The 22,684-nt window shown below is 39.0% G+C and overlaps 1 protein-coding gene across 2 annotated transcripts; it reads right to left on the reverse strand.

The window, feature by feature from the left end:
- Positions 1-1,158: 1,158 nt before the first annotated feature.
- CBR4 (carbonyl reductase 4) lies at positions 1,159-22,577 on the reverse strand. Of its 2 annotated transcripts, XM_084518335.1 has the most exons (7): positions 21,870-22,577; positions 20,503-20,617; positions 5,446-5,587; positions 4,785-4,905; positions 4,376-4,512; positions 3,639-3,773; positions 1,159-2,330 (listed from the first exon to the last, which is right to left on the reverse strand). In XM_084518335.1, the coding sequence occupies exons 3-7, from the start codon at positions 5,585-5,587 to the stop codon at positions 2,152-2,154; spliced, it is 714 nt and encodes a 237-aa protein (XP_084374461.1). In that variant the 5' UTR covers positions 20,503-20,617; positions 21,870-22,577; the 3' UTR covers positions 1,159-2,151. The 2 variants fall into 2 exon arrangements, with proteins under 2 accessions (XP_084374461.1, XP_084374460.1); XM_084518334.1 differs by lacking the exons at positions 20,503-20,617; positions 21,870-22,577 and adding an exon at positions 8,129-8,279.
- Positions 22,578-22,684: the final 107 nt, after the last annotated feature.

The following is a 22,684-nucleotide window of genomic DNA, read 5'->3' on the forward strand; positions in this document are numbered from 1 at the left end:
TTTCTTTTAAATAGTTTTCAGTTCTCATTTCCATGTTTGAAGAAAAGAGAAAAAAAAAGGTCTTTTAAAAATATTATTTTAAAGCTACAATACTTCAGTCTGGTCCTATATCATACTTAGTAACAAAAGTAAAAATAAATAAATAATAATAATAAAATAACAGTGTGTGCATTGCAATGTTTTCAGAAAATTATTTAGCAGCACATTGTTAAATTCTTCTAAAGGTATTAATCCAGGTTTTAATCATAAATATAAACTCAGAATGTTATTGCTAATAACTTAACAGTTCCCTTATTAAACAAAATAGTAACAATAATTACAGTCAGAACTCACTAATAGGGAATTATTTTTAGTCTAAGTTTGGTTTCTGGTCAAGATATGTCACACAGATTTAGGTCGTAAAATCCTAAGGAGAGGCATGGGCAGCAACCAAGTCACTGACAGATGATTGCCTGACTAGCAAAAACAGGAGTCCCAGCTGTCCTTTTTCACCTTCAGCACCCTCTGAAAAAAAATCAGCTATTCTGATTTTTTTTTTTATTCTGAGCTAACCAGCTCTTCCTGTCAAAGAGAAACATAATTAGCAATTATAGTTTTGGTGCAAAGACACATGAGGTAACTTTTCACAGCATCTTAACACTATGTCTCATCAAAGAGGTATCAGTAGGATAAGGCCACCTGAAAGGCCTACCTTTCAGATGCCGAAGTGAGTAACACAACCCACTGTCAAACTCCCTGGAAATAAAACCATTCCTTGTATTATTTCTTAATACATACCTGCAAGAAGCTTGAACATGTGCTGTTTTCTGGCACAATGACAAAATTTCTCAGCTGCACAAATGAAGAAAATGTCAGACTTTAAAGACTCAAAGTTATCGTCAGTGAGATCTCTTCTTTCTGTACTTCAGTTTGTGCCAAGACGGGAAGTAATTTCAAAAGCTGAACCAACATCTGGATCATGATGCAATGAACACTGGAGCTAAGAGAAGGTCCTAAACCGCATTCACAGTTCTCTTCAGAGAAGATAAAAACATCAATTGCCAAAAATCACTTGATCTCAGTAGAAAAGCCTGAGGTCAACCTTTTGGCAATTTTTCAGTAAGAGAGGAACACTCAAGATCATTTACACTTGAATAATTACCCTGCTTCAAAAGCCGCTTTGAATCAAATAAACAGCTATTTTATTGACTATACATACATATTAAAGAGCATCAACATAACATAGCTGAGCAGAGCACTAAGGAAGATATACAGCAGTGCGCCTTGACTTCACACTTTGGAAGTGATACTTGTTTTCTCAACACGTACTGAGTCAGTGAAAAGACTTTTATGTGGCAAGCCAACCCTGCTGCTCTTCGCCAGTGGCCAGCCCAAGTGTCACTGAAACTCAGAATAACACAGAATTAGCAACTCTAGTGACCAATCAACACTCCCTCAATATACTCAAGTGCAACTGAATTAAATAAGTGCTGTACGTACATTTACAAGTAGAATTACACAGTTGGTTTTTATAAAAATATGTAATTTTTATATATTACATACTATGTATGCATATATAATTACATGCATATAATTAAATCTTCTAAAGGCAATTCAGGTATGATGGAGATCCAGAATCTTCTAGCTTTGTAGTTTCAGTTACAAACAAACAAAAGCCAAAGAAAACTCTTTGCCTCTTTGTAAGGCCTGACTGATAAGAATAAAAAATTATACTGTTCACAGTCTAACATCAGCCTACATGAAAAACTTGATTCAGTCATAACTGCCAACCAATACTCGTCCCTACTCTTTATTAGTCTTTGTGTAACATGATAATTCAGAAGAGTCTCCACTTTATCCCAAATTGGAAAACATTATTTTATAAAAATATAGCACTTTAAAAAATTATCAGGGTGTTATTTAAAAGTACCACCATATCAAAACCAGATCTTTTTAAAATTGTTACGTACACAGACTTCATACTATCAAATGGACTCTTCCACGCAGCTAAACATACACACCTTACTTTACTCCTGATGATTTATTCCTCTGACTAAAGAGTATCAAGTTAATCACGCATGTGAATCTTTAACTAATTTCCCTCTCATTAATCAGCATATATTTATAGATTATCATCATGACATTTATATAGGTACTTATTCCAGGTAGTATTTAAGTCAGAAGCTGCAAGCCTCCATCTACAATTAAAGTACTCCCTGTAACATAAGGGGACTCTAGAAGAAATAAAACAGCGTGTGCAACTTCATGAGGGTCTCCAAATCTTCCAAGAGGAATTGCTTTCTTCAACTCTTCTTCCTCCAAATGAGCAGTCATCTCTGTGTGAACAAAGCCTAAGAGAGGAAAAGCATTTGAAGAGTTACCTAATCTCCAATTAAATTTCTCCGGTGGATTTTCCCTGAAATCTTCATTCTTCAAAGTCTCAGAACTCAATCCACATCATTTTAGAGCCACAAACAAATTTTTACCTAACCAATAAAATGTCTTCATTTTGGAAGAACTGATGTAATAATCCAAACACAGAGATCTGTAGAACTCAATGAAAACATAGAAAAGGTAACTCTAAAATTGGGCTCAAAAACCTTATTTAGTTGCACTTTTCTGAAAAACAAAATATAATGTAGGTATGAAATCTCTGGCAAGAAACACCTACAGCTTGGAAGTGTTTCCATTATGTTTAAAAACTTACTGCAGTACTTGCAGAATTTCTATTATAACCCTTATTTCAAGAATATTTCTTTACAATTTTGAAGGACAAATTTTTACAATTTCAGCTATCTGAGGCTCAATATTCCCATTGCTGCTTTTCTTTTCTTTATGAAGCTGCAGCATATGTGATCTGATCTGACCTAACTTCTACCTGCCACCCAAAATGGGAAGTCTCAGTTTTGCTTTCTACTGTACACCTCTGCCCCTTTACAATGGTTCTGGTCCCTTTTGTGAGCCATTCAACTTCCTAACCAAGAAAAAGTGTTCTCCCTGCCTAGTTCGGAAGCTGAATTGGTTATGTAGAAATCCAAAAGGCATGACAGCTAGCACAAGGTGAGCAGCAGAGTACACAGCACTGAGCAGAGAACATCAAAAAAGACAAAAGAGATTTTTCCTTAAGGGTGATATTTTCCTGGAACAGATTGACTTGTGCAATCACAGCCTCATCCTCACAGAACTTTCTATCCAGACTCTGTTTACTAAAGGGAAAGACAGGGATACTTTCATGCCAGCTTCACACGGACATTCAAGTCTCTCTAATAACAAACAAGCATTCTCTATCAGGACATGAAAGTAGTTATCTGTATATAATTAGTTCTAATCCTTCCTTCTGTAAGGATGGCAGGTTTTGAAGGAGGAACAAAGAAAAAAAAGCCATTTATTATGTAAAAGTGGATAGAGAACAGGTAGACACATGCTCCCAGATTTCTCAGTGCTCCCTTGAAAAGACTGAAGTTTTTTGTAAAATAATATATCATACCTTATAAAGCAAACAAACAAGAAATGTACTTACAAAGGTTGATGAAAATCAAAATAATTTATCTTAGATTACATTCAGATGTAATCTTAGATTACATTAGATGAAATATCCAGCAGTCTTGATGACTACTTATTGCAACAGTCAAGAATTTAGGAACTTCCCAAAAACTAACCTGGAGCAACCACGTTGACTCGAATTTGCTTTCTTGCTACTTCTTTAGCAAGAGCGCGTGAAAATCCAACTACTCCTGCTTTGCTAGCGCTGTATACGCTTTGACCGGAGTTGCCTTTAAGTCCTACAACACTTCCTAAAATAAAGGAACATCAAAGAAAAGAAAAGATTAAATGACTAATTTGAATGTTTGTTTTAGTTTTAAATTTGGAATGGAAAAGGAGATTACAAGAAAAGGAGTTGAAAGTGTATTACTAAGTGAACTTTATAGCCTCTCTCTGGGATAAGCAATCCCTTAATTATCTGTGATTTTTATGAGATGCGTGTATCTATGTTGAGGAATATGTACAAGGAAAGTAAATTGGAAAGCTTTTTAAAAATATATCATTGCACAGAAAACAAGAAACCACCATATTTAATTATTTTTCATAAGTAGTATCTGGTAGATTTAGCTACTAAAAGAGCTGGTAAAGAATGGTAAAATTATTTTTTTTCAGTAAACTCTTGGGTGTTTATTATTGAAACATGCTGTTTAGCAACATTTAGAAGTTGCTGAAACTAGATAAAAGAGTAATAATTCATAAAGAAATTCTAAAAAAGAAATGCTAAATATAGAATACAAAGAAATACAAAGAAAATAGTCAATTGTAACAAATAACATTCAAGATGTTACACATGACAAACCTTTCTAGAAAACTTGCTCACACAGAATTCCACTGGAATAGACAAGCAACTTACCTATATTGACAATAGCACCTCCTTGTTGTTGAATCATACTTTTTACAGCAGCTTTGCATGTCAACATTGTTCCCAAAAGGTTAGTGTGAATCTGGGATACCATATCTTCAGTCTTGGTTCTCAGTAACAAGCCATCCCTGATAAACAGACCAACAAATATAATTATATACTGGGGGAAGAGGTGGGCGAAAGAAGAGTAGAGGGGGAATTCATGAGTTCAGAAAGTACGGTGAGAGCTATTATCAGCTGCTAGAATTTTACTTTCATCAGAAACACAATACAGATGAACACCTACTACTGTTTTTCTCATTAACAACACACTAATTGCAAAAGCCCTTTCCATACTCGGCACCTTACAAGATGACAGTGTGGTCTAGAATTACATATAATCTTGTAACTAATAACTAACCTGTTGATCGCAGCTGCATTAACCAAGTAGTTAATGGGACCTAAATTCCTCTGCATCTCCTCAAAAGTATTTTGGACTTCTTGTTCTTTGGATACATCACAGCTAAGAGCCAGATGTCCTGCTGTACTGAAATAAAGGCACATGATAATAACAGCAAAAGAAGGTGAATCATTCATAAATCTTCTTAAGAATTTATAAACTCAATTGAAAAAAACAGATGTGGAACTAGTTATAACACAAGGAACCCATTCCATCTTCAGAGAATTAAATAGGCACAATTTTCAAGTACTGTGTTGATTGGCTACATGACAACAGCATACAGTATTTTTGCCCTCCTGAAGTCAGCATGAGCTGATTGGTCTAGGTTCTGACTTGGTCAGGAGCCATGGATGAGACTGTTCACACCAACTCCCTGTTGGGACCTTGAATATTTCCTTGAATCTTAACTATTCCACCGGCAAGATATGAATTGTAACATACTTAACTTTCCCACAGAATATTGCAAAAACAAACTTGTACTGATATAACTCCCTCCCCCTGCCAGTTTCTCAGCCTTTGTTTTCATCCAGTTAAATAAAAAGGCTTATTTAATGATTAACTACTTTCACAAGTTACCTAAGCATTCGACAGTGAAGAAATTATTACAAAGCAGCATACATACCACCAAGACTACGTGCAGTAGTTTGGGCTACTTCCAGATTTCTAGCAATAATCGCCAGGCGGCAGCCTTTCTGTGCCAATAATTCTGCAACAGCTTTTCCTATTCCTCGGGATCCTCCAAAAATGGCGCAAACCTTGCCCATCTTCAAAAATAATTCATAAATTACAAATCAAACTTGAATTTGAGGTCCAATATTGCAGAGGACAAACAATGTTATTGCCAGTATCATGACCCTTACTATTTTGCAGCATTTTTAAAGACTGCATTATAAAATTAGTGATTTAAAAAATTTTATTCACCAAAAAAATAAAAAGCTGAACTAAATTAGGTACCACGTCTACAAATGCAAGAAATTCTTAAACATTTCTGAACTAGTGATAAAAATGCACATAATCTAGTATTCTAATACTAGTGTTATGATAACTCCAATTTAGTTGAAGAAATATGTGATTTATCTATCTAAAGGCCATAATGCAACAATCAGCTGTTTATTCAAAGCCAACATACCAGTTGTAACTACATGTATATTCCTCTTGCACTATTCTGGTACTAAAGCCGTTTAGCCTTAAGGTCTCACTCCATCCTATCCATCTGTGCTAGACACCCAAACCACAACGATTACTTGCGCATGACTTGATAATGATATATTTACACCAGGTTAACACAAAGTTACGCTACTAAGTTACTAAAGCTATGCTTAACCACTAACCTTAAGTTTTGTTTGTTTGTTTGTTTTCCTTCTACTTTTGACAAAAGCAAATGCTTTTTGAGATGTGAAATGACTCTGAAATAGCTAACTCAGGTGTCTAGGCAGGACTGTAAGACAAAAGTACTCCTATAGAATGAAGTATGTTTTTTCTGCAACCTCCAGTACCCACCCAATCAGCTATTTAGGGACTTCCTGAGCCAAAGGCAGAATCTAAGTAATAGTCATGAACCTCTTTTCCATATATTTGAATAAATCCATTTTGAACCCAATCATACTTTGTCTCCATAACATCCTGAGACAACAAGTTTCATTATTTGTGGAAAAGTACTTTGTTTTGTTCTTAAATTTCTTTCTGATTGGTGAATGCTCTGCTTTTCTCTCTTATCTTCCCCCTTCTGCTCATAACTTGAGCCTATGTACACTTCTGCATATTACCTTAATTCCTATATCCTCTTCCAGGTTTACTTAGCTACTCTTATGCACATGGAAGCCACTAACAGACTGCCCAGCTCACTAATCCTGTCACCCTACCCTTTGCCTTATTTAGTTCTATTATGCCCTTTTTGATGTGTGATAACTATAATCACACACAGTATTAAACATACATGAACACAGTCAGCTCCTACAATGGCATGATAATTTTGGTCATCTGTGACCAAAACTTGCCTGAAGGAGCTGTCAGTCCTTTTCTATAACAGAAAAGGAAAACCCAAGTGCCTGGAATCAACCCATGCATCCCCTTCCCAGCTGGCAAATTTAACTTGGCCTCCTAGGAGCAGGAAAAGGACTAATACTTGTGCCTCAGAGGGGAGCCCTTTCAAAAGAATACACACAAAAAGACCTGCTGTGTGTAGGCAATTCTTCGTCCGTCATGACAGATCTATTCTTTTGCAGAACTATCCACACAGACTCTTGCAAGTTCTTGCCTGACTGTTGCAACAATGTGGTACTAGGATTCTCTTCCTCCTCCATATTTTGTTCTTACCAGCACTGAACATACCTACTCTCTTATTTTTATTTAAAACCTGGAAAAATACAAGTTGGAAAGCATCTTTGGAAGTCATTTTGTCTAACTCCTTCCACCCACATGCACAATGTCAACTTAGGTCAAGTCGATCAGGGCCTTATCCAGTTGAGCTCTGAAGAGTAATCGTAAGTGTGAAAAAAATCACAGCAAATCTTGAGCGTTGCCTTAATCAGCGTACGGTACCTTTGCAACTCTTCAGAATCAGTTTTGGGGTTAGCTACAGTGAGCCATCGTATGCTGTTTATAAATGTTGTCAGACCTGTACGTGTGTTCCTTTTTCTGAATAGGCTTAGGTGTACAGGCCCCAAAAAGATATTGGTGCAAATGAAGGTGCCACGAATTGTTCTGTGCTGAGGAGACCGCCTCTAAAATCTATCGTTCTGCCCTTCCTGTTCTCTGTGAGAAAGGGAAAAGCCCGGTGATTCTAGTGTTTCCAGAAATACTCGGCCTCTTTGTGCATTAACCAGGTATTTACAGGGGGAGCACATAAGCCTAGCTGCAACGAAACAATATACAATCTGTGATTAAAAAAAAAAAAAAAAAAAAAAAAAAAAAAAGAAAGAAAAGCCATACATCTTCTCTGGAGTTTGACTTGGGCGAAAAACCCGCAGCGAGCTGAGTAACGCGACATTCCCTCAACGGGCAGGCGGCTCTCCCCTCCCGCCGAGCCCTTTTATAAAATTTTATATTTTTTTGCTTTCACTGCGGCCGGGGAGGCGACGTCCTCCCTGCGCACCCCTCTATCGCCCCGCCCCGCGCGCCCCAACGGTCCATAACGGCCGCCAACGGCCCCTAACGGTCACCGCCAGGGGGCGCTCGCGCGCAGCCATGCCTTCCCCAGCGCAGCGCGGCGGGCGGCAGCAGCCGGCGCCCCCCTCCCTTTTCCCTCCCTCCCGCCGGCCGCGGAGGCGCCGTGGCGGCTGCCGGGCGCCCGGCTGCGCGCTCACCTCCCCGGGGCGTGGCGGCGCGGCTGGGCGCCGGGGTAGGGCGGGGGCTCCGCGGCGCGGCTGCCGGCGCGGCTCGGGCCGGCGCTCAAGATGGAGCCCGCGGCGCGTAGGGGGCCGCCCGCCCGCCCGGGCACGCCGGGAGCTGTAGTCCCCGTGAGGCGGCGGCGGTGCCACGGTGGCAGGGCGGGACGGGGCGGAGGGAGGGGGAGGCGGTGCCCGCTCCTCCCGCTGCTTGGCTGGCCCCAGTCGCGCCCTTCAGGGAGTTGTGGCCACAGGGCCAGGGTTTTGCTCTTAGCTCATCTTTATTACTGAAGGTTTTCCTTTTCCCCCCCCCACAGTATCCAGAATTTCCGCACGGACTGAACACTCTCATCATGCCCAAACTGCATAGGCGCACTTTTCCCACAAATATGTGAGCAAATTTTGCTCTTGAAAAACTTATTTCAACTTAATTCAGTGTACCTGAGTGAAAAGTTACGTCAAAAAGAAAAACAACACACCGCCCCCCTCAGGCTGGCACAGGGCTCCAGCTCCGATCCCAGGCACTGGCCCCTCCTGCAGTAGACTTTGGCCTTAAAAGATTTCCACCGCCATCTCTGTCTCTCCTGCTATCGCTCACTTCCCTCCATACACCCGACTCCTCGCGTAAGGAGTGCAGCCATGGAGGGCACCAGTCTTTCCTTCTCCACGTATCAACACAGTCCTAACTTTCCTCATTCTTCCTCGCATACTCTCATCCCTGTTCCCATTCACTATATGTTTATATACACTGCACAATAATATCTATGGCAATAACTTCAAGAATTTATCATTTCGATAATTTATCATGCAACAGCCTCTTTGGATATTCCTCCTATTGTTGGTGAAAAGTATTTTTGATAAGTATTTCCCAGCAAATGTAACTAGGCTTTAGTTCATAAACATAAACTGCTGTCAGCATTCGGACTAAGAGCAAAAAGTTATAAACAGCCAAGATTTCCGTCATATTATGAAGTTATTCCTGCCCTAATATATCACTAACCACAATATCAGTTACTGAATGGACAGCTTTGAATTGTTGCCCACTTTGGTCCTGTGATATGGCCTTCTGGAAATTCGCTGTGTCTACTCATATTTCTGTTCAGTGCACTGTATTTACTGTGTCGCCAGGTTTGTTTTGTTGCGGAAAGGAAAGAAAGTGGGATGTTGGGAGATGATGACAGGGAGAAGGGAGTGAACAGAGTCAGAAAGAAGAGGAAGGATATTAAATGTGGAAAGATTTTGCATAGTGATTTGAACTGAACTCTATGAGATAAAGATAACTACAGCTCTACACTGCAGGAGTAGCAACACAGTTAATAAGCAACATGACTTGATCCTTCACCTGCCTTCCCTTTATAAGCGCTAAGAAGAACTAAGAAGAACTTATAGAAGCAACAGCTTTATTTTGTGAATACAGTAATTAGTCCTCAGACCTGAGACACATGAAAGTGAAATACTTCCATGATTCCTAATATCTACTTAGAAATATGTAACATTTGTGAATAGGAGGAGACCAAAGGCTGCTTGAAGTAGGAAACTGAAGGCATATCCACATGCATTAAGCCATTTTTATAACCTCCTATTTTAGCAGGATTGTTCATTACAGGACTATTTGCAAGGTTAACCCTAATGAGGCACAGATTTACTGAGTACAGGAATACCAGCTTAATGTGGCACATCTACTTACTGGCAGAAAACAGCAAGTCAAGGGACTGTGCAGTCATCCCGCCACAACTGCAAATAGATGTTATCCGAACCATAAGGACTTCTGGCAGAACTTCAGCTGATGATTTGCCAGCAATGAGTGTTGAACATGGTCCATAATAAATAGCAACTGTGATAGTGATAGTGACAATCACTCATATCTCATACACTGCTCACCTCCTTTATCTTCACCAGTATTATAGGAAATGTCAAAGACAATATTCTTTACAGCTGTTACCCATTTTGCAGCCCGAAACACATACAGTAACACTTGGAGCACTTTCAAGGAACTCAATTCCCAACATTCAATTTTCTCCATCAGATTGCCCTAAATAAATCTAGTTTCATATCTCATCTCCTCACAGAAATACTTTGGTGTCATTTCATCTTGCTCATGTATTACTGAGCAGCTGAAAACTTCATCTCCTTGTGAGGTACAGAAGCCCATAACATTGTATTTCCTTCCGATGACTGAGCATTAGAGTAGTAAATCATAATAATACCAATCAGCTGGCTTAATGAGGTAGGAGGTAGGATATTAAAAATGAGAAGAGGTATTTTTAGATGATTGCTAGTGCCATTTCTTAATTTATCTATCACAGTATTTTCCTTCAAAAATTAGCAGTAGCAATTAGCATTCTTGAAAAGAATTAACTATTGCTCACTCTAGACTATGTCAGATCAAGTGATGGCTGATTATATAAAACACATGCCTTATTTCAACAGTTTTAACCTGTAATCATTTTTCATAGGTATTGATTTTCAGGAGCACAGTTTATTACAAGATTGTCCTAGCAGTCCAACATATTTTCCTAGCTCCCCAAGAGGTCCAGTAAGCACACCTGCCCAGCCACACACCGTTAGTATTACAGCAATCTAGGATGGCACAAGCTACTATCCTGAAACCTCAGAAAGAAATTTTATGAATCATATATATTTACAGTTATTCATTTTATAAAATAATTAAATATTTACTGCAAAGTGAGTGAAAAGAGCAGTTTAGAAGATCGGTCTAGAAGGTGTGTCTTTTATGTGATGCAGGCTGATGCAACTGTAGGATGCTACAAGAGTCTGAGCTGTTTTTCCAGAACAGGAAAAATTCACACATATATAAGTATTTTGTTTATTTTTATCCTCACCTGCCTAAACGTTCTCTATAAGGTTTTGTATCATTTCTATACTGAACATACAAAATATACTACATACTACAGTGGCAGATTATCCCCAGCCTTCCGTGGACAAGCTCCCCTTTCTGCCAGAGTTCAACTTCCCTTCATCCAGTTTCTTCACATTGTGTTTACACTTGAATGCAGGACATGCAGGACATGTCCTCAGCCCATCCAAGTTCTTTCAATAGACACAAAAGTCATATACCACTGTTTGAGTAGGGTACATTTCTTCATGGAACTATAGATTTGCCAAAAAGTCACTTCTGAAGGGCACTGAAAAAAAAAAAAAAAAAAAAAAAAAAAAGAGAGAGAGAGAGAGAACTTGAAGGTTAGCTTTTCAGAGAATTATTTAACTGAAACACCGAATATTCTGAGGAGATTCAAGGTAGCATTTCCTCCCTGATTGTCTCAGCCTAGTCACTAAGCCAGAGAAGATACGTAAGTGATGACAAAACATTTATCAGAGACTTTGCTATTTCTGAAAACAAGATAGCTGGCTTCTCCTTACAGCTGATTTTGTGCAGCAAGAGGGTCATTAGGCATGACTTTCTAAGATGTATCTGCAGCTCCAACCAACCTGAACTGGAATTGTGAAGTCCATTGCTTTCCATTATTTCTTTCTTCTACGTGATTCTTCCCTTCGTGTTTTTCTCCCTTCCTGCTACACAGAAGGATAAAGAATGCTTTTCTTTCTGTCTTACAGGAAGAAGTGTCATCTTTATCACCTGCAAATCATATTTTTTTCCATAATATTGCTCACAGACTGAAGATTTTCAAGCAAAATTGCCCAAATCTAGACTTCATTGACTACCACTGCATAATACAATGTTTCATCGTGCACACAGATCACGATTATTTTAGGCAACTTATACAAGTGGGAAACGTTTCTGCAGTGTGCAATGTTTACATAGCAGAACTCATTCCTGTTTACTTCATCAAATCATCATTCAATTTGAGGATGCCTTTCATAAACAATTATTCTGCTCTAATAGTAACAAGCAACACATTTGCTTTGCAGACACCTCAGTGTAGCACTCCTGTCAACATTAGTTGTCTGTCATGTGCTCTAAAGTGTTTTTTAAAAAAAAATATGGCATGCCATCTGGCTCCCAAACGCTCATTAAATCCATTGGAACATGAATGTTTAAGGAAGCTATGATCACGATGCCCACCACTTATTTATTTAGTTATTTATTTGACAATACAAGCAAGAAAACAAATGACGTGGTTAAATTATTATTTTTTAAAAAATAATTTAACTTCTTACAATTAAGAACGTGCCAGCCATTGCAGAGCACAAAGACAGATGACAGACCCTATTCCCAGGAGTTTGTGGTCCAATTTTATTTCCCAAGGGACATGAAAAGGGAAGAAAAACTAGCAGGGGAATGGGAAACTCAGGCAATAGACTATTTAGGTTGCTAAGAGGAAGGACATTCTTATGAACTGCAATTCAGAGGATGTGCTACAAATTTCTTTTAAGACTTGCCAAGCCACTTACAGATTTTTTCTTCTCTGAACTTGAGTTCTCCCATCTTTAATTGAGGCTAACGGTTACCAACTTCCCCTCTAGACACAGCCCCTGGAAAAGATACCATATATTCTACAATTTTTGTCTTTTTTTTTTTTTTTTTTTTTTTTCCTCCTGTGGAAGCACTTCTAGCCCTTACTGTAGAAAGAGAACTACACCTGGAAAAAAATGAATTAATAGATCCAGGCCTTAGGCCCTATTTGGAGACTATAATTAATTTTTCATGGGAAACATAAATAGGTTAGGGAAGGCTAAGGAAGTGTCCAAAAAAAAATGAGCACTAAAGAAAAGTTTAATGGTAGCTCAGTATTTCCTGCAATTTTTCAAATAAGATTTATCCTTTTTACTAAACATTGCTAGACTTCCATTTTCTGGTGCTTAAAAAAAAAAAAAAGAGGGGTGGTAGCAATGTATATTTAGATTTAAAAGCTGTTAAATATATGTAAATAAATTATCTGATAAATAAGTGTTAAGCAATTCTACTTATGACATATTGGTACACAGCCTTGTAACACTGATGCAAGAGAAAAGAACAAGCTGTGATCCTGCAGACAACAGCCCAGAGAGTATAGAAAAGGAGAAACCAGATAACCAAATGGGCTGAGAATGGAAAAACACTATGTCCTCACCCAGTACACAGCAGGACTACGTCTCCTGCATTACACGTGGACGAGGTGGGTAGACTCTCTGTTGTGAGAACTGGGTAACGTTGTACCGAGGCTGACCTTATCCAGCCTCTCTGCATTTTGTTCAACTCAATGCATAGCTATTTTTAGCGGCAGAACTCTGCATAATGTTTTATAACCCATTTTGGCTGTAATGCTACATGCAGTTGCAACATCCTTCGTAGCTGTAACCAATCTAGGCTGCCTATCTTGTTAAGCAGTTGGGGAAAAAAAGATACACGTGGAAATAAATAAGGCACTGAATACCCCTATTTGGATGTAAAAGGAAGCCTTTTGCTCTAAGACTTCTGTACCTGGACGCTCAGAAACTATGACAAAAACAAGTCAGTTAATGAGGGAGGTGGGGTGGGGTGGAGCTTGCAAGCAAACAGAAACGCTGCCACGCTCTTCTGTTTTGCCATCTGGAACTGCACAACACAGCAGGAGGTTCCAAAACAAGATTCTTGTAAGTTAATAAATCTGTTATGCTGACAGGAGGGTCATTCTGTTTCTGATAAGACAGACTGCTCCCCGAGGGATGAGAAAACCCATGTATGTGGAATTAGTGTGCACTGTCTGTGCCAGCAAATTTATGTGAATGAGACAAGCCAGTGCCGGGCAGCCATTCCTAATGAACAGCTCTTGCCATGTGAGGGGCAGCCATGCAGAGAGATTCATGTGATGATAGAATGGATACTCTGTAAAGAGCAGGGCACGGTAGGTATTCTACTTGTGGTAACTCAAAAAGCAGCATAAATTTGAATATCTTTACACCAGCTGAGAAATCACATCTGCCACTAATATTAACTGTTTCTGCATATTTTATCAACCCAACAAGTAAATTACCAGTTCATTTTTCTGTCAAAATAATAATAAAAAAACATACAGGATAATATTCTCCCTAACAGTGTCTGCATTCTAGGCATTTCCAAATTCACAAGAATTATACTCGCGTGTGACTGAAAAATGCAAAACACAAAGCCCAGTTCTACTATCTAACTAAAGCTCACTTACAGTAACGTCTCCCATGCCTCTAAACATAATTGTTTCATAAGTAGGAATTTTCTAGTTTTATTTATAATATAAATGCATTATGCAAGTCATAAACAAGTAGATAAACAGTATCTAAGTAAAGCAAAGATCATCAGCCTGGATCACAGCTCCATTCTATAGCCCCGCTTTCTGAAATATAATCCATTCATTCAGCTACAGCATGATTCAGTTCTTTCAGAAGAGCACACACATTAACACGTAAATGTTGAACTAAGACAACTACAGCCATACAAATAGTAATGGCACAGCATTCATCCATGTATCTTCCTTTGGAAAACAAGGCATTGCGATGCTACAGGTCCTCATTTCTTTTTACAGCATCATTGAAAGGCAGCTCTTTCCTTTCAGACACAGGCTACACATTCACCTTGATTTTCACACCTTTAGCACATCCTGTATAAGCACAAGTCTTTTAGTTAATAAGGTGTGCAGCCATTCAATTTCTAGGTACAGTAATTGTCAGATTATTTCCAACCCTTCCTGCAGCTAATACCTAGCACTGATATCAGTACCAATCCCAGAATTAGTGCTCCCTTGGCTGATAATGCTTCTTTTGGAAGTCTTCCTCCCTCTGTGGCCCCCAACTAGTTTGCTCGTAAGGCAAGGTGTCATTTATCTCACCCTTTCCTTTCCCAAAGCCAATCCTCTCCTTTTTAAAAAGTGCAAAGAAAGGAGAAAAAGAAAAGCACATGTACAGTGTCGCACCCTTCAGCCCTTTGGATATATTTAATGTGGCAAGCCAAGAATTATTCCTAAAACCCAGATGATAAAAGCTGCAATGAAATAAACCAGATTTTGATTACCCTGAAATTAAGGAGGTTCCCACATCTCTTTTAGTAAAAGGCCTCTCTCTCCCATCTCTGACTTTTGCATGTTCATTGTTCCAGTTATCGGCACAGATAATGCTCAACTTGCTTTTCCTCCACAGTTGGGGTAAGCAGCTCTCCCGGGTACCACAGGTGTCATCTTCCTGCCACCAAAACCAAACCTGTGCACCTACATTACACATCTGATATAATGCCTAGCTTACACCTAGCACTTCATTTCTTTTCCTCCAAAAGAAAGCATTTGCCCTCTTAATTTCTAACTCTACAACTGTAAATTTCTCATCACTGTAAATTTCTCATCACAGTTTTCCAGCACTAGTGACAGGAGACTCCACATGACTAACGTTGGACGTGCATAAACAGATTGAAATTATTGTCAGCATTGCCAGGATTTCTTGGAACAAGCCTTGATCCATGTGTCATGCTGCCCAATTACAGCAACCGAAGGCCTTTGCTCTGAACTTGCTTTCAGTGGAGACACGCACTGCTCTCAACATGCGTGTCAGCAGACTGTTTTAAATACCCAGTTGGTGAAAGTGTCTGGGATTATTTGCTTAAGCACGGTCCAAGGCATAATTTAAGTCCCTGATTCAGCAAAACTCACAAGCACCTGAAACTGCCTCTGAAGTCAGTGTAGCTTTAGTGCATACACCAAAGGATTACACCAAAGACAGCCATGGTGACTAATGCATAACATGAGAGGAAGGGAAAGAGTATTCTGGGCCAATTCAATCAACCATGACCATTAAATCTCAAAGTGGAAAATAGAAAACATTCCCCAAGATCTCCAAAGTGCTGTAGTTTCCCCTCATATTTAAACATTAAAGCACCCAAGAAATCAATTTTAGGATTGAAATGTCAATTGGACTTATTTTTGCTGGTTTAGAAATGTATAAATAACTTCTATTTGTATGTAACATTGCATTCGTTTTCCTAGAACCAGATGCTTCACACCACTTTATTTCTGGGATGGTCCAGACAGAGAAAAACTTACTCAGTAAAACACCTCATCACACATTTAACTATCAAGACCGTGCTTAAATCCATTCCTGTTCTGTAAAGTGCTTAACGTTTTTTTGTTTGCTTTTTTGTATAATGAGAGTCCAACGCACTTAATCCTTTCTGAAATGAAGGCCTTGGAGGTTAAATGCGAGAAAGCAGAGAAAGAGGTGGTTGGGCATAACATCAGGCTACGTTATAATTAGCCACTAGACATACTAGTTCTGGCTATAAAAAAGTAATTTGAAGTTATAAGCAAGATACTACATTCATGCCTTAGGGACCTCTTTTATACTTGGAATCACAAATTCAGCATCCAATCTCTGCTCCCAAAGCATTTGATTGTGTCACTGAATATAGCAAAAATACAGCATAGTCCAGCTATAAGCTAACATAAAGTTGTCAATACTTTCTATTTATGTCATTTCAAATGCCTGACAAACTGGCAGCTTTTAAGAAAAAAAAACAAAACACCTTCAACCAGAAGTCGACCAGAATCTAGTATTTGCCCTTGAAGAAACTACTTAACTTTTCAACTACTTCCTAAAAAATGCTGCTTTTCACAAGATTTTAGAAGAGAAAATACACAGATATATGCAGACAGATCTTCAGGCTCACACACAGACAACAAAGAAGAGTTACAGCCTCTGCCGGCACTATCTGACGTTCAAGTCCAAAAACCCCAAAAGCACAGGTTCGCTAGTTTTTCTCTAAGCTAACTCTTGTACTTGACAGAAGATACCTCTCGTACTGGCGGATTTAGCCATTACTCAATGCAAAGGGGGCTGTAGTGTAATTAAATCACAGCTGTGCGAGTATGCTCTATTACTGTCAGCTACGAGAGTGTGATACTTCACAGTCAAAACCAAACCTGTTACACAGATCAGCAAAAGCAGTAAGAGAGCAGATGGAAAAATTCCCACATCATCCTGTTCATCAGTAACACGCTTCAGCTGAGCCTACACAACAAAGGTTTGCCAACATAAATACATCACACTGCAAAGACAGGCGCAACCTATTGATTGATCTTTTCCCACCAGCACAACCTCTGAAAAGATGCAACTGCTCTGGGAGCAGACAGCTTTCACAGCTTGGTTCAGCCATCTGAGGATGTTGAGCAGCTCCACCACCAAGTCGTGCCATGGTCCCGGACTGCACCTGCACTCAGACAATCTGGCAACGGAGCTGTCAGCGCAGGGGCCCTGCTGGGAAGAAGAGGCCTCACAGACACGTAAGCAGTGAGGTTCTGTTGTGGTCCTCATCTCCCAGACATCCAAACACTTGGTCAGATCCAGTAACGAACCACACTGCCCTACTGTGGGAGAGGAGTACTGGCATCTTTACTAAGCGACAGCTTAGTGACAAAAACATAAAAAAAAGAAAAAATTGAAGCTAAACCAGACAATGTTTCACCGATCTCTAATTACAGGGCTCTTTCTCCTCCCACCCATTCCCACTGGGGCAGAGTAAAGATTGGCAAGGCATCAGTCAAAGAGAACTGCAGCAACTTTCCCATTCTCAGAAACCGATCCTGTGTTCAAGAGAACCCTTGAGAAATGTTACCCAGAGGGTTTTATATTTTAGTATTTAGATTGTCTTAGATCGTCTAAATGTAGGAGTTGGGCTTGATTCTTGGGGGCCACTTCCATATATTCTCTGTGTTCATTAATACTACACCAAATGAGAGAGATGGGTTGTGGATATTGCCTAATCTTATTTGCATTTGGCAACAAGTTAACATGCATTTCCTTATCGAGGAATTTAGATGTTACATCTAAACAGGTACAAATCAGAAGTTTTATTGACCAAACCCATTGCAGGCCTCCAGAAATCAATATGGTAGTGGCACACACAACCGGGCCAATGATAGTTGGTTAGGAACCTGTCTCTGGTTTACCTGACAGAACTCAAACACCATCTCATTCTTGATCTCCGTCTCCCAGAGACATTCTCAACAGAAGCACTCCAGCTTCCTATGAGTTATGCCTAGCAGTCTTTGGCAAAAAAATGCACTTCAGTATTAAGGAATATGCCTGTGATACAAAGGTACTGAATGCATAGGCAGGGCGATTACCCCTTTATTAAAATATTTTTAAACCGAGTTTTAGAACATTTATCTCTTTGCATGTGTTCTTATCCTTCCTGAAAATGCTGATCTTCACATAGCCCAATATTGTTTTATTTTAAAAAGTTATTAAATTTCATCCTTGTAAAAAAAGCTGTAATGCATATCAGATGTCATAAATTACTAAATGCAATGAATTTAGCCTGAAGAAAAGGAGGCTCAGGGGCGACCTTATCGCTCTTTATAAGTACATTAAAGGAGGCTGTAGAGAGGTGGGGGTTGGTCTGTTCTCCCACGTGCCTGGTGACAGGAGGGGAAACAGGCTAAAGTTGCGCCAGGGGTGTTTTAGGTTGGATGTTAGGAAGAACTTCTTTACTGAAAGGGTTGTGAGGCATTGGAATGGGCTGCCCAGGGAAGTGGTGGAGTCACCATCCCTGGAGGTCTTTAAAAGACATTTAGATGTTGAACTTAGAGATATGGTTTAGTGGAGGATTGGTTAGTGTTAGGTCAGAGGTTGGACTCGATGATCTTGAGGTCTCTTCCAACCTAGATAATTCTGTGATTCTGTAATTTCAGTGAGATGTAGGACAATACAGTCACTTGTAAACTATAAACTTAGAAGTTGGACAGAAGCATAGAGCAAACCTTTGATAATGGAGAAAAAACACAGCAAATTTTCCTGACCTGCATGTATTCAAAAGACACACTGAGGTTTCCTAGCAAAGAGAGTAGAGAAAACTTACTTAAACTGTAAACTTTTAAGAGCTAGAATTCTTCAGCTTACTGAGAATTCAGCCAGCTGAAATAAGAAATTTGACCTAGGTCATGTCCCTCGTTGTGGAAAACAAAGTCAATGACCACTTTAAAGACATTCAGCTGCTGACTCATCTTCTCTCCCAAGCCTCCACAGATATACCATGAGAAAATACTGCAGTAACTAACCACAGAAGACTCTGGGGCTAGCAGCTGTTTCCAAACCAGACACTACTCTGCAATTATGGATCGGAAAATTTATAGGTTTGATTGAAAAGTGACCAAGTCTCCCATGCATTACAGCGCTGCTAAACAGCATCATCTTTGATCTAGTTAGAACCTTATCTATAACAGTGGAATAAACATTTTTTGAGAAAAGGATAACACAGCCCTTAAACCTCCGTATTTTCCAAATATGAAAATGAACAAGTTCAGTTTCTTTCAGATATATTCCTTCTCCAGAGAAGATATTTTCTTTCACTGTTTAACAGTAGGGGGCATATTCAGTGTATGCCAGCAAAGTTTAATGAAATCAATGAAGTAGCACTGATTTGCAGTAATTGAGAGTCTAACCATGTGTTCTAATGCCAAAGAATTTAGATCTTTTAAAGACTTCTATTGCCTTCCTTTCTAGAAAGTGTGTGTGGCAGGATGGAAGCTGGGGGAGGATCAAAGTCCATTTGTTTTGTGGAATGAGGTTCCATCTAAGACAGCAGGGACAGAAAACACCTGCACAGATATTTTAAAATCCTGACATTTTTTTTTTGCCTTTGTAATACAGTATTTTTTTCTTGCTGTGCTTGCCAAATTTCCACTCTTTGCACTCCTGCACAGGCTGTTCCCACCACTATGAAAATAAAATGTAGCTACTGTTTGGGCACATCTCCTGGATTGGTTTTGATCTAAGTAACTACTAGATGCAAACATCAGAAGGCTTTGGGTTTTGCATGCCACGTAAACAGGACCATAACATAGGGACTTAGGTTGGTTGCAGAGAACAGCTGAGTACTATTCATTTAAATGTGCTAAGAGGGATTTTTTACAAGCTAGTTTTAACGATGTATAGTTGAAATCTGGGGCTAACGTTACTGTGTTTAAATTGTCTTTAATCCATTGAGTAGGAACAGCAGTGAAGTTAAGGAATGATTTTGCCACTTCTATTTTGAGAAAAATAATACAGCTGGTAGGAAAGAGAACAGTAGAAGGAACGGATAAATAGTAATTTCTGACATCAACTAACATTATATTCAGTGTAACTGCCATGATTTGATAGACATGCATGAAATGCTCATTATGTTACATTTTGAATAGCTTTTGCATATTGCAGATTGGATACAGTGAATTCATTTATGTTTTGTTCCTTGTATCCAGCTGATTCTGATCAAATTGCTCTTCAACTGCTCAATGGATCAGCTAAGTCTCTCACCCACAGAAATCAATCTGCAGGAGACTTCTCTAGGAGAAGGATTTAGATGTTCCAGCTGTTGAGCGTATTTGGAGGCATGTGTCATCATCTATCAGAACGTATCTGCAAGTCCACTAAAACTAGTGAGCATTTACATTCAAAATGGGCTTAACATCACATACCTCACAAGAACTGGAGTTGTCAGTTTGGCAAATGAGGAAACTGAGGCTCAGAAAGCTGAGACCTCAGGTTTTCAAGAGCAGCTGCTAACTTCAAGGACCTCAACAAGTTTGTCTCCTAGAAAGTAAGAGGAATTTGGATAACACTGTGAAAAAGACTGCCTTGCATCTGTGCCATTTCCCAAAACAACCCACAAATATCAGTATACTACATAGATTATGTTGAAAATAGACACTACCACTGTTTATAAATGGCAGCCTGTAACTCCTGTTGTGGTTTTTGTTTGTTTGTTTTCTTTTAAATCAGTACTCAGTGTGATATATATTCTCAAAGCACACCCATCAGGTGCCTTTCAGGTAATTCATGAATACAGATGTCTTGTTTTGGATTTCAGACGTGTTTTGACATGAGAACAACTATGCAGCTCAGGCCAATCAGAACAGTAGTTGTTCTAGACACAGGCAAACACAAGTTTAAGAGACTACGCAAAGATTGAGGGCTACATTTTCAGTCTTAGACATTCAAGTTCCCCTTAGGTCCTTTCATAGAGCTGGACTCTGATAACAGATCACAAATAAGTTAGGTAAGATCCATGTCACACATCCAGGTCTTCCAGCTCCTTTTCTCTTTCCCACTCTTTCCTTACCTTTAATGTCTGGGTCCTCACCTTCAACCATCACCATTCTCAGTATTTTTCTATATACAGGTATTTTGAGTACACCAGCTGATTAATAATTAAATCATTCAAATGAACAATGACACTGGTTTTGGTTAAGCCAAGCGTCAGATCTGCTGTAAGATTTACCATTAACTACTTACCACAGTGCAGGAAAAGAGCACTTGACAGTGATTTGAGAAGTGTACTTACTACAGATTTGTGGTAAGAATCCAAAGAAGATGGGTGCATTTGTATGTCCTACAATACCCAGGATACCCTACAAACCAGGGACATCACCATTGTGCAAATATATGAGACTATGCTGTTGGAGTTTTATTAATGCCAGACACAAAGCTTTTTAAATAGACGAATGGATTCTTGTGCTTCATTAAAGTCAATATGCACCTTTAAACATATTTGCTTAAAGCTACTGGAAAAGAGCAATCCAGTTGAAACATTTTGCCAGCCCTATGAAAAAGAAACAGAATGCTCAGAAGCCATGTTTTTAAACCTATGCAAAACTATCATAATTGGCATCACTGCTGTAAGGCAGAGGTAATGAAGTGAGGGTGAACAGGATTTCAAGCACCTTTGGCAATCCAAACGCTAAACATGTATTAGAATTATTCAATAATTACAATACAGGAAAACACACACACACACACAAACAAACAAACCCCTCCAATCCAAAGAAATAGTTTTATTTCTTACCATGACATTTGTGTGTACTTTTCTTCTATGGATACACTGATGTCTGATCACAATTCTGAAAAAAAATAAAGCTGTTTTTCAATAATTTCCACTCTGCATTTCTATCACTCATGTTGCTTTTTAATTGTTAAATGTATTTTTAAAATTAAGGAAACTTAGACAAAATATCCCTTCTTTACAGAGAGGACTTGAAGCTGCATCACCCACTGGTAGCAGGATGTAGGACCAAGTCAGCCTTAACTAACAAGAAACCTACCATAGTAGCTGCAACATTTAGAACATCTAAACATTTCTACAAATACCATCAGGAATACTTTTCTACCATTTTTCCATCAGCCAGACGTATATAGTAGACGAGTGAATACATCCAAATCGAGGTCTCCTAATTAGACAAACTTCTTCGGGGCAAAGGAGTCTCTTGCCACCCAACACCTCTACCTCGGTAGATGCCCAAATCTCAGGGCTGGGAGCTCTCTCAGTACACACACAGCAGATCTATTACACAAGATACTTCCTCTAGGGAAAGCACTTTTTAACTCCTGTGTGCCTGATATAAGAAGACCTAGAGCAAACTACTCAGTTATGATCAGATTGAGAGGGAAGTTACCTATGTTTTCTGAAGTTGCTTGCAGAAATAAGCAACAGGACAAGATCAGCCAGATCCATCAGTTCTTTCTACAGTTTTTGCATAATATTCACCATTCCAAACTTCCAACGTTATGGAATCTGAAGACTTTCTCTATCAGCAGAAATATCCTCCTATAAATTCTGTAATTAATTTTTTTTTGTTTGTTTGTTTGTTTGTTTTGTTTTGT

This window comes from Aythya ferina, assembly GCF_964211825.1.
Source record: "Aythya ferina genome assembly, chromosome: 4".
In the NCBI taxonomy this organism is placed as follows: Eukaryota; Metazoa; Chordata; class Aves; order Anseriformes; family Anatidae; genus Aythya; species Aythya ferina.

Excerpts from the sequence above, each read along its gene's own strand:
- CBR4 (XM_084518335.1), bottom strand. The coding sequence starts at position 5,587 with ATGGGCAAGGTTTGCGCCATTTTTGGAGGATCCCGAGGAATAGGAAAA. Across the intron at positions 3,774-4,375 it reads AGGTGCTATTGTCAATATAG|GAAGTGTTGTAGGACTTAAA; the intron begins GTAAGTTGCTTG and ends CCTTTATTTTAG. Across the intron at positions 2,331-3,638 it reads AGTCAACGTGGTTGCTCCAG|GCTTTGTTCACACAGAGATG; the intron begins GTTAGTTTTTGG and ends TTCCTCTCTTAG.